This window comes from Thalassophryne amazonica, chromosome 3 (assembly GCF_902500255.1).
Source record: "Thalassophryne amazonica chromosome 3, fThaAma1.1, whole genome shotgun sequence".
Classification (NCBI taxonomy): domain Eukaryota; kingdom Metazoa; phylum Chordata; class Actinopteri; order Batrachoidiformes; family Batrachoididae; genus Thalassophryne; species Thalassophryne amazonica.
Window position 1 is genome coordinate 104824979 of NC_047105.1, and position 13070 is coordinate 104838048.

Sequence of the window (13070 nt, forward strand, 5' to 3'; positions counted from 1 at the left end):
GTTGAGGTGTGAAACAAAGCCGTCGCTGATCACACCAAACTCCAATCCCACAGATAAGGTATTGCTTACAGGAAAACGGCTGCAAAGAAGTTCAGATAATAAGTCAGGGTTCAGACACAGCAGAGAATATTACCTCCAAGGTAGCTGATTTCTCAGCGAGGAGGTGGAGTTGCAGTCCGGCCTTTATGGTGAGGTTGATGAGTTGGCTTGAGTGACAGCTGGTGCTGATGGTGTGTGACAGCTGTCACTCCCAGTGGCTTCGACGCCCTCTCGTGCTTGAAGCCCGCACTTCAAGCAGGGCGCCATCTGGTGGTGGTGGGCCAGCAGTACCTCCTCCTCAGCGGCCCACACAACAGGACCCCCCCCCCAATGGGCACCTCCTGGCGCCCGACCAGGTTTGTCCGGGTGCCGGGTGTAGAAGTCAGCCAGGAGGGCCGGGTCCAGGATGAAGCTCCTCTTCACCCAGGAGCGTTCTTCGGGTCCATATCCCTCCCAGTCCACCAAATACTGGAACCCCCGGCCCTTCCGACGGACGTCCAGGAGCCGGCACACAGTCCAAGCTGGCTCCCCGTCAATGATCCGGGCAGGCGGTGGCACCGGTCTGAGGGCACAGAGGGGAGAGGAGTGGCAGGGTTTAAGTCTTGACACATGAAAAACCGGATGTATCCGCAGTGAAGCTGAAGCTGCCAGCTTCTGGACTGAGGACCTTTAGGATGGTGAAGGGTCCGATGCATCTGTCCTTTAGTTTTTGGGATTCCACTTGTAGGGGAATGTCTTTTGTGGATAGCCAAACTGCCTGCCCGGGCTGATACGTAGGGGCCGGGGCACGCTGGCGGTCTGCATGGGCCTTAGCCCTCGTCCGGGCTTTGAGCAGGGCAGAGCGGGCAGTACGCCACACCCGACGGCAACTTCTCAGATGGGCCTGGACCGAGGGCACCCCGACCTCTCCCTCCACCAACGGAAATAATGGGGGCTGGTACCCCAAACGTATCTCGAATGGGGAGAGGCCGGTGGCAGATGACACTTGGCTATTATGAGCGTACTCGATCCAGGCCAGATGGTCACTCCAGGCTGTCGGGTGTGCGGAGGTCACGCAGCGGAGGGCCTGCTCCAGTTCCTGATTCATCCGCTCTGCCTGCCCGTTTGTCTGGGGGTGGTACCCAGACGAGAGGGTTACGGTGGCCCCCAGTTCCCTGCAGAAACTCCTCCAGACCTGGGAGGAGAACTGAGGACCACGATCTGAGACAATGTCCGATGGAATCCCATGCAGACGCACGACATGGTGGACCAGGAGGTCTGCAGTCTCCTGGGCCGTCGGGAGCTTCGGGAGGGCCACGAAGTGGGCCGCCTTGGAGAACCGGTCCACTATCATGAGGATGGTAGTCTTGCCCTGGGACGGCAGGAGGCCCGTGACGAAGTCCAGGCCGATGTGAGACCAGAGGCGATGAGGCACGGGCAAAGGTTGGAGGAGACCCTGGGTTTTTTGGTGGTCCGCTTTGCCCCTGGCACAGGTGGTGCAGGCCTGGACATACTCCCAGACGTCGGCTTCCACAGACGCCCACCAGAAGCGCTGCCGGACAACTGCCATGGTTCTTCGCACCCCTGGGTGGCAGGAGAGCTTGGAACCGTGACAGAAGTCCAGGACTGCAGCTCTGGCTTCTGGTGGGACGTACAGTCTGTTCTTTGGGCCGGTCCCCGGGTCTGGGTTCCGTGTCAGGGCCTCCCGGACGGTCTTCTCCACGTCCCAGGTGAGGGTGGCCACGACAGTGGACTCGGGGATGATGGTTTCGGTCGGGTCTGACAGCTCGGTCCTGACTTCCTCTTTGTGCACCCAGGACAGGGCGGTATGTGATCCGAAAGTCAAAACGCCCGAAGAACAGTGACCAGCGGTCTTCCCTGGGGTTCAGACGCTTGGCGGTCCGGATGTACTCCACGTTCCGATGGTCTGTGAAAACCGTGAATGGCTCCGAAGCTCCTTCCAACAGGTGTCTCCACTCCTCCAGAGCCTCCTTTACCGCAAGAAGTTCCCGATTGCCAACGTCATAGTTCCTTTCAGCCAGGGTCAACCTGCGGGAAAAATAGGCACAAGGGTGGAGAACCTTGTCGGACTCCCTGCTCTGGGACAGCACGGCTCCTATCCCTGAGTCAGAGGCGTCCACTTCGACTATAAACTGGCGACTTGGATCGGGCTGCACCAGAACTGGCGCAGTCGAGAACCGGCAACTCCCTAAACGCGGCTTCGCACTGATCCGACCAGATGAAGGGGACTTTTGTGGAGGTCAGGGCTGTCAGGGGACTAACCACCTGACTGTAGCCCTTGATGAACCTCCGGTAGAAGTTTGCAAAACCGAGGAACTGTTGCAGTTTCCTACGGTTTGTTGGTTGGGGCCAATCTCTCACCGCCGCAACCTTGGCCGGATCAGGGGTGACGGAGTTGGAGGAGATTATGAACCCCAGGAAGGACAAAGAAGTACGGTGGAACTTGCACTTCTCGCCCTTCACAAACAGCCGGTTCTCCAACAACCGCTGCAGGACCTGACGTACATGCGTAACATGAGTCTCAGGATCCGGGGAAAAGATGAGTATATCGTCTAGATATACGAAGACAAACCGATGCAGGAAGTCCCGCAAGACGTCATTTACCAAAGCTTGGAACGTCGTGGGGGCGTTAGTGAGGCCGAACGGCATGACCAGGTACTCAAAGTGACCTAACGGGGTGTTAAATGCCGTCTTCCATTTGTCTCCCTTCCGGATCCGAACCAGGTGGTACGCATTTCTAAGATCCAGCTTTGTGAAAATTTGGGCTCCATGCAGGGGCGTGAACACTGAATCTAACAGGGGCAGAGGGTATCGTTTGCGAACCGTGATCTCATTCAGCCCCCTGTAATCAATGCATGGACGGAGTCCGCCGTCTTTCTTGCCCACAAAAAAGAAACCTGCACCCATCGGGGTGGTGGAGTTCCGGATCAGCCCGGCAGCTAATGAGTCCCGGATGTAGGTCTCCATTGATTCTCGTTCAGGACGTGAGAGGTTGTGCAGCTTGCTGGACGGGTACTCAACGCCCGGGATCAAATCAATGGCACAATCGTACGGATGGTGCGGGGGAAGGGTGAGTGCCAGATCTTTGCTGAAAACGTCAGCAAGATCATGGTACTCACTTGGCACCGCCGTCAGATTGGGAGGGACTTTAACCTCCTCACTAGCTGTCATACCAGGCGGAACCGAGGATCCGAGACATTCCCGGTGGCAGATTTCACTCCACTGAGTCACAACCCCAGACGGCCAATCAATCCGGGGATTGTGTTTTATCATCCAAGGATACCCCAAAATCACATGGGAGGTAGAAGGTGTTACATAAAACACAATCTCCTCCCTGTGATTTCCAGACACCACCAATGTGACTAGCTGTGTCTGGTGTGTGATTAATGGAAGAAGGGTGCCATCTAGTGCCCGTACCTTCAAAGGTGAAGGTAGAGCCACTAGAGGGAGCCTGACTTCCCTTGCCCATCTGCTGTCCAGCAGATTCCCCTCCGACTCCGTGTCCACCAGTGCTGGGGTGTGAAGGGTTAGATCCCCACTCAGGATCGTGACTGGGATGCGTGCAGATTTTCGGGGTCTCCCCGCGTGGGTATTGTGACCCACCCTTAGCCCAGTCTCTAAGGACGAGTGCTGCTGTATTGACCGTTTGGGGCAGTTTTTCTGCGTGTGCTCGGTTGAGCTGCAGTGAAAACACTCCCCACGGAACAGCCTCCTTTGTCTCTGATCTGATCGCCTTTTGGCCCTGCTCATTTCCATAGCAACATCAGCAGGGGGAGCTGTCGTCACGTGGAGTGCCCTGGCTGTGGAGCGTGGGGAAGATGACTCCCTTTCGGACCCGGGAGGAAGAGGGACGGCTTGTGCCTGACCACGCCCTTCGTCTCGCTCCCGTCGGTGTTCTGTTAATCGGTTGTCTAACCGTATAACTAGGTCGATAAGCCCGTCTAAATCCCGCGGCTCGTCCTTCACCACCAGGTGCTCCTTAAGGACCAGAGACAGTCCGTTTACAAAGGCGGTGCGGCGCGCAACAGCATTCCAGCCGGCTTGTGCTGCCGCGATGCGGAAGTCGACTGCATACTTCGCTGCGCTCCGACACCCCTGTCTTATCGACAGTAGCACGCTTGAAGCAGTCTCGCCTCTATGAGGGTGGTCGAACACCTGTCTGAACTCCCTCACAAACCCAGCGTATGTCGTTAGGAGCCGTGAATTCTGCTCCCAGAGCGCTGTAGCCCAGGCGCGTGCCTCTCCTCGAAGCAAATTTATAACGTAAGCCACCTGGCTAGCGTCTGACGCGTACATGACGGGACGCTGTGAAAAGACGAGCGAACACTGCATCAAGAAGTCCGCGCACGTCTCAACACAGCCTCCGTACGGCTCCGGAGGGCTTATGTATGCTTCAAGGGAAGGTGGGGGGGGGGGGTTCGTTGAATGACCAGTGGAACGTCTGTTTCTGGCATTCAGTCAGCAGGAGGAGGTGCTGCTGCACCGCCCTGAGCATGCGCTTCCACCTGGGCGGTGAGAGCCTCCATCCTCCGATTGAGAATCACACTCTGCTCGGTGACTAAGTCCAACCGAGCAGTGAAAGCGGTTAAGATTTGCTGCAGCTCACCTAACACGCCTCCTGCTGACGCCTGTGCACCTCGCTCTTCCATTGGCTGTTCAAGTGATGGTTGACGCCCCTCGGGATCCATGACGCTGGCCGAGAAAAACTGTTGTGAAGGTGTAGGAACACGGACCCACAACAGGGGGCGTTAAATGAACAGACAATGGATAAGCCAAACAGTAACAATTTAATGTTGTGAAGTGCACAACGGAATACAGACAAATACAGTTTTGGTACCACAGACAATTAAATGTTGAGTGACGTGTGGGCAGGCTTGAGGATAGGAGACATCCGTCCTGAACCGAGCCGGATCCCACACGGCCTTCACCGCCAACGGATCTGAAGAACACCGGAGCCGCCAAGTCCACTGTCTCCAGCTGTCAGACCTGGTACTGCTGGCAGAGAACAGAAACAGTTTTGATGAGTGTGAGTTCGCACACTCAGTAATCCCACCGTCTGTGTTCTTTTGGGAGGGAGCACCTCCACCTCCAATCACACACTCATGCAGCTCCTGTCTAACCACTTATCTGGTTAGGGTGTGAAATGAAGCCGTCGCTGATCACACCAAACTCCAATCCCACAGATAAGTTATCGCTTACATGAAAACGGCTGCAAAGAAGTTCAGACAATAAGTCAGGGTTCAGACACAGCAGAGAATATTACCTCCAAGGTAGCTGATTTCTCGGCGAGGAGGTGGAGTTGCAGTCCGGCCTTTATGGTGAGGTTGATGAGTTGGCTTGAGTGACAGCTGGTGCTGATGGTGTGTGACAGCTGTCACTCCCAGTGGCTTCAACGCCCTCTTGTGCTTGAAGCCTGCACTTCAAGCAGGGCGCCATCTGGTGGTGGTGGGCCAGCAGTACCTCCTCTTCAGCGGCCCACACAACAAACGATTGGCAAAAACTCATGGAAGGTTGCTGGACAAAGATGTCTGCCGATGCCAAAACCTTTGCAGGAGAGAGCAGGTCAGAGTCTTTAGTGTCTTGGTGCTACCTGTCTTACCATATTGTAAATGGACTGCATAGCACTTTTCCATCTGCATCAGACGCTCAAAGTGCTTTTCACATCAATGCCTCACATTCACCCCAATGTCAAGCTGCTGCCATGCAAGGCGCCCACTACACAAAGGGAGCAACTAGGAGATTAAGGACTTTGCCCAAGGGCCCTTTGCAATTCTGGACTTGCCCTTCCAGAATCACAGAGGAGCGCTCCAGCTGCTACTTTTTGCTCTCTCTCGCGGGCTTAATGAAGTGGAGAATGTATTTGGAACCGTCTAAAAAGGTAATTATTTGTCATGTTTTTATTGTAATGGCTTGGTAAAGCAGTTGCATGTTCATCCCTTCTTGTGTGCAGCTGTAAAAGTACGTTTATGATAGATTTAATATCTCGTTATAATCATTCAGACGAGCTGCGCTTTGATGCGGTGCACTGATGCAGTCACTCGCACTGACATGCAGTGTTTTTTAATTGTTTGCGTAATGTCTGCGTGAAGTTCATGTAATTAATGCGTGTGGGAGATTTTGAACATTTCAAAATTTTCTTTGTGCACATGCACAAAGCCGCGTGCAGTTGACAACAGTTTACAACGAGTCTGAGACAAGTTTACTCTCATGCATGGCAAAGTGTGTACAAGTATGTGGATCAAAGTCGTGCAAGTGTCAGGGCACATTAAGAACACTAAACACACAAAAAAGGAAAAATTTATAAGCTGACCCCAAAAATAACATTTTTTCCTGATTTAATGACCACATTTCTACAGCATTTTGTCATCATCCATTCACCACTTTTTCTTTCTTTTTTATTTAAAACCCCACTGCTCCTGTCAGTCGTCCTAAAACTGCATAATGTCATTCGGCTGCCTGTTTGGTGCTTTGTTATTCACTATCCCCCCACATTAAAGGTGCCACAGTGGAGGACTTTACACATTCAGTGACATGTCCCTTCATGTGCCTGCAGTGCTGCTGCTGATCACTCCTGAGTCCTCTGCAATCGGGCACTTGAATTCAAAAGTGGGATTAGAGGATTTTCACTCTTTACCTGATGAGCACATGATGCAAATTTAAAATCCAAAGAGTGTGCTGTCTGTGGAGCACATTTGACCTTTGATCTTTGCAGCAGAGGGCTGAGAAACTGATGGGATAAAGACAGCAGGAAAAGGTTTTCTGCCCAGCATGCAGAGAGTAGGGGGAAACAGCAGGTGGCAAAATGTGTTGTAATCATCAAAAATTAAAATTAGAACCCAATTTCTTGTGCCATCACGACCAAACAGTGAACACTGGAGAGAAAAGGGCCACGCCTCACCTACATCATTGAGCTATTGTCACCTTTTTATTCCCCCTCACCCCACCACACACACACAGACACAGACACACGCACACACTCCAAATCTCTCCCATTTTAAACTCCTTTTTGCCCCTCCCCTGCAGCGCCGCAGTAAAATCCTTTCCCAAATTGGCACCGCGAGGAGCGCACACTCGGAAGACAGTGCGCAACGGAATCTGACGTGGGAATCATCATTTGACGTGACACAGCATATATTAAATTTTCTCCCCACACGCGTAGGAGTACTCCTCCAGAAGGACAGCACCCCCAGTCCAGTATATCGACTGGTTCCAGCCGTGCGTAAAATTTGGCTAAAATGGTGACGCGCGCCACGTGGATGACAGTGACCCTCGTGGCGTGGGGTCACTCTATGCTGGCCACCGAGGTCGCTTTCACCAACTTCTCCGTGGACAACGAGGTGCGCTCCAGTTTCATCCAGCGGCGCCTGCGGATCCAGGAGCGCAGGGAGATCCAGCGGGAGATCCTCTCCATCCTGGGGCTGCCGCGGCGTCCGCGTCCGCACGTCCACACCAAACATAACGCCGCCCCGATGTTCATGTTGGATCTCTACAATACGGTATCAACAGAGCCAGAACCGAACGGATATTCGTACTACAGGCCGAGTCTTAAGACCCGCGCGTCCCCAATGGTGACCTCACAGGACAGCCGCTTCCTCAGTGACGCAGACATGGTGATGAGTTTTGTCAATCTCGGTAAGTCCGTGATTTATTTTATATTGTGAGCCCACGTGGGTGATTTGCATACAGTCGTCATTTTGGTTTGTTTCTTTGTTAATTTTGGTCGTAATAAGGTGCATGGACTGAAGCAAATGGGCAGGCTCTGTTATTTTAAAATTCTTCACTTTTTAACAGATAGGGCCATAACTGTTATTTTTACCTTGTTTAATTAAAAAAAGCATAAATGGACCTGCATCCACTTTTCCAAGAGCAGTTTAAGAATATCTTATAGATAATGCAGTCTTATGGAAACATATGCAGCTCGTTCAGTTCAGTTCAGTTCAATTCAAGAAACCAGGGTGTAATTTCACAGGACCATGGAGTTATGACCTTGAGGAAAAACACATAAAACAAGAGGTAAAAGACATCAGTGCAAGGAAACGTGCACTATATTGCTGGATGACCTAGATGCTGATCTATATCATGATCTAGATGCTGCAAATAATAGTAATAATAACAACAACAATAATAATAAAGAATTTTCAGAATAAATACATTATTAATATTACAAAAAAAAAAAAAAAAACACGGCCCTCATTCTGATAAAAAGGAGAGAAACAACAATAAAAATTATGTTCAAATGCAATACATTTTGATCAAATATTGCAGGTATCCTGGCCCCATGGATTGGAGGAAGTGATTTGATTTAGGTTAGAAATAAGGAAATGGCTAATTTTATGGAAATGAGTTCAGATATTTTACTGTCATTGAACTTGATTTACTTTTCTCTGATACTTTTAAGTTTTGGTTTGCTGTGTGATTTGTTGATTGAATATATATATATATATATATATATATATATATATATATATATATATATGGGCAGCATGGTGCATTAGTGGTTAGCAGTGTTGTCTCACGACGAGAAGGTCATGGGTTCGATTCCCACCTGTGGCCTTTCTGTGTGGAGTTTGCATGTTCTCCCCGTGTTTGTGTGGGTTTCCTCCGCATGCTCCGGTTTCTTCCCACATGTGGGTTAGGTGGATTGGAATCTTTAAATTGTCCGTAGGTCTGTGTGTTTGTCTGTTTGTGGCCCTGTGACAGACTGGTGTCCTGTCCTGGGTGTACCCCGCCTCGTGCTTTATGACTGCTGGGATAGGCTCCAGCTCCCCGTGACCCTTAATTGGACTAAGCGATTGAAGATGAGTGTGTGTGTGTGTGTGTCTATATATATATATATATAGTACATAAGTATTCACATCCTTTGCCATGAAGCTGAAAATTGAGCTCAGGTGCATCCTGTTTCCACTGGTCATTTTTGCGATGTTTCTACAGCGTAACTGGAGTCCACCTGGTGTAAATTCAGTTGATTGGACATGATTTGGAAAGACACACACCTGTCCCTTTGTGGGTGGTGGGTGAATGCCCACCTGATGTGGGGCCCTTCCTGAGAGTTATGGGTCCAAAAAGTTCCACGACTGGATATGTCCAACAATAACAATCGTGTTCCCTCATAGTTGGATCAAGAATAATATTTTAACCACATATATGCTTATTTTCCATCTTTCCCCTATTCCCTTATCAACCTTTTATCAGCATTATATACTGTATATTGTATATGACTCTTTTTTTTAACCTGTATAGCTCACTCATGAATCAGAGAAGGTGTGATGATTATTGTTGCACCTGCGAGTTGGAATCGTTTAACCAGGTGGAAATCCTGAAGTTTTTCCCTTGATCTCAGTGCGGTGCTCTGGCAAGGGTGCCAGTCTTTTATGCAAAGCCATCCTGTGGTCATCTTCGCTGCAGCACCTGTGGCCTCGATCTGGTATCTATGTTCCCTCATGTCCAGTGCCGCCTCCCTGGCTGTCTCGTATCCGCTGCTCCAGCGGTGTTTGAACACGGATGCTGTTTTCCTTTAACTTCTTTTTTATGTCATTGTATGCTTTTCTCTTCACAACAGCTTTGGTGGGATAATCAAGATCAAACCAGATACACTCTTCTGTAACAAACATCTTTTGCCAGGCTTTTTTAATGATCATTTCATTAATTTCGTGTTGTAAAAAGTTGCTAATTATGGATCTTGGAGCAGTACCTGGCAGTGGTTTTCTCCCGATGGCTCTCGGTATATGTAGCTCACCTGTTTTTTTTAAATGTTCAAAATCTCTATCACACATTAATTATGTGAACTTCACGTGAACATTGCACAAACAATTAAAAAACATTGAGTGTGAGTGCGTGTGTTTGCGTCAGCGCACCACATCACAGCATAGCTCATTTGATCAATTATAACGAGATGTTAAATCTATCATGAACATAATTTTATAGCTACTCATAAGAAGGAATGAACATGCAACTGTTTAACCAAGCTATTACAATATAAATATGACTGACAATTACCTTTTAGATAGTTCCAAATGCTTTCTCCATCTCATGAAGCGCAGGAGAGAGAGAGAGAGAGAAAAGCTGAGGTGAAACCGTCCTCTGTGATTCCGGAAGCGATTAGAGGCATTTTCAATTTGCCCTATTGACGTATCCCATAATCCCTTGCATGCCAGAGAGTCGCTGCAGTCAAGCAACATATAGAGAATCAACACGATGACAGTTGTAAATGAATATTATACAACAAAAATGTAATTTTTTTTATGCTTTTCATCACATTAATAAGAGACTGCTGCATGATACCCTGAAAACTTGCTAAAACAATTATAACAAATAATCCGTGTCTGCTACGTTTTAATCTGCGTGGAATTTAATAAACGCAAACCGAATTTCAGACATATATATTAGTCTGGAACAAAGAGGACAAACAGTGTTGTAAAGAACAATAATCAAGATGTTAAAGAGCAAACTTCACTTCCTCCAGAACGACATGATCAGCGAGCGTAGCTCACAGCAGCTCCCATTGAAAATAATGGAGAGACAGCCTGTGATTCTCACGTTTACATAAAACAAACACAATAACAACGTCTTTAAACCCAGAGAATATATTCATGAGAGTTTCAGGCACAATATAAAAATAGTTTTATGTTGCGATGTTAATGGTGTTGTCCGTGTGCAGCGGTTAAAGTGCAGAGTGATCAGAGCGTCTCAATGCAGTTCTCAATGTTACTGAGATCTCGCATCGCGGCGACCTCTCCGAGGTTTTGCGGGATTTGAAACGTCAATAGGGCGAATAGCCAAACTCTGAGAGAAAATGATTAATCCGCTACAAAATAATTATTTTATATATGCAGTGTCCAGCGCACAAAGCACGGCATCCAGCTGGGAACACAGTGGGTGGCATTATCAGCACGAGGGATGTTGTATGAGGGAGTGCCAAGATGGCGCCGTTGTGTCTGGCTACTCGTCTTCTGCTCTCCAGTCTGTTTGTTATTTTATTGTTTTTAACTTGTGCTGTTTTTGAATCGGAGTCACTGCAGGTGTATGATCGCCACACGCTGCTGGATCTCCAGCACCCAGGTCAGGGTACAGTCCGGGTATCGACAGGTGGACAGAAGTTTCTGCTCCCATTTTTATTGGAGGTTTCGGCTTTTCAGTGCCGGGCTCCTGCGCTGCCTTTCCGCTGAAAGCGCAGTCATCGCCGCGGGAGACGAAGTGCCAGCTGGTGAAGCTGAAGCTCTGTTTGGCTTGCTGTTTGGCATCTGGATGAGCTGTGCACAGAATTCTGGTGGGATTTGTCCTGCCCTGGCACCTTGTGGATCCGGTTAAAGCCTGTGTGGTGCCACTGGTTGGCTCTGAGGACTGTCGGCCCGACTGGCCACGTCGTTGCCAGATTGATTTGTGCCAGTGGCACTCTCAGAACCTGGGCTTGCTTCGCTGGGCTCCGAACAGTCAGACTGTCATCCCCACTGAGGTCCTTAGCCTAGGTCTCATTAACATAAGATTGTCCTTGTCATTGTCCTCAAAATCTTTGTTGATTAATGATCTAATCATGGATCATCACTTGGACATGATTGGGTTATGTGAAACCTGGCTCAAACTCACAACTCTCCTTCCTTTGTATGAGGCCTGTCCACCGGTGTACACATTTAGTCACGTGTCTCGTGGTGTGAAGTAAGGCGGGGGTGTTGCTTTGATTTATAAATCTAGGTTTTCTTTATTAGGTATTGGGGGTCACAAATATAATTTGTTTGAGCTTTTGACTCTCTGCTATGCCCATGATGCTAAGTACTGTCAGGGTCATAAAACTGGAGCTCAGCTATGGTATTTTGTCACTGTATATAGGCCACCAGGCCCAAATTCTGATTTCTTAGATGAATTTGGTGTGTTCATCTGTAGTTTGTCAATTAGTGCAGACATCTTGATTATTGGTGACTTTAACATTCATATAAATAAGCCATCTGATCCCCTTAGCAAATCATTTATGCAAATTGTGGATGCATTGAGATTCCAGCAATGCATTCAGGACCCGGCGCACATTAGTGGAAATACCCTGGATTTGGTTCTTGCACGTGGGTTTGATGTCACAAATATTGACATCTTACCTCTTGCATCTATGGTCTCCGACCACTCACTTATCAGGTTTACATTTACGTTGCCGCGTTTAGTGGAACAACAACCTTGTCTACTACTGCGGCGTGGTATTAAACCCCAACTATGACTGAACTTGAGGCTAGACTACTTGATTGTAAATAGATTGTATTTTGGAGGCTATTTTCCAAAATGGCATAGAACACTTTAAAGACCCCAATGTGCTTTTTCCATGTTTTCAGTAGCAAATAAATTATTTACATACAAACTAAAATAAAAAAAAAAGTAAAATAAGATGGTCACTGTTTTAACAGGATGGTATTGGTTCTATGCAAAATAACCATGCCCCAACTTTCAAAAATGCTTCCTGCATCATCTGGGACCTCCTTTGCTCCATTTTCTGGAATCAGTAGAACAACTGTCATTGCCAGCAGTGACGTCTATTCTGCTTTCGATCCATGTACAACCAAGCTGGATACAGTGTCACTGCCTGTTAAAGCACAAAGCACTGGAAGGACAAATGACATCTCTGGTCTGAGGTGTGCAGCTCTTTGGTTGGCTACCAGGTAGCCAACCAAAGCAGTAGTGAAGGCTCTCACCAATGCTAACTACAACTGTCCACCTGGCATTTGACACATACCAACACATACCAAACCAAGCCATGTGAATAACCAGCTGGTGGTGATCATGCTGTGCATAAGCATAAAACTTCCAGCTTCTTCAGTAGCTGTGTATTGACCATCAGCTTCCCATCAATGAGGACAAAGTCCTTGTCTTGTTGACAGAACGCCTGAAGGAGGACCTTGGACAGCAAAGTGTCTCTTGACAGCAACCAAAAAGTTCTGTTAGTTTCCTGGTATGGCAGCCTTCCCAACAACCCAACAACACTTTTCTATTGTTTTGTCTTTTAGAGTATCCATCGTCTGACAAAACACTACTATAGGAGCTACTTGTTCTAATTC

The 13070-nt window shown here is 48.6% G+C and overlaps 1 protein-coding gene across 1 annotated transcript in view; it reads left to right on the top strand.

The window, feature by feature from the left end:
• The first annotated feature begins 7132 nt into the window (after window positions 1-7132).
• The window catches only part of LOC117507374 (bone morphogenetic protein 7-like), a 67430-nt gene continuing 61492 nt past the window's right edge, over window positions 7133-13070 (top strand). The window contains exon 1 of the mRNA XM_034167221.1: window positions 7133-7671. Coding sequence (XP_034023112.1) covers window positions 7275-7671 — 397 coding nt within the window. The 5' untranslated portion in view covers window positions 7133-7274. The remainder of the gene's footprint in view (window positions 7672-13070) is intronic.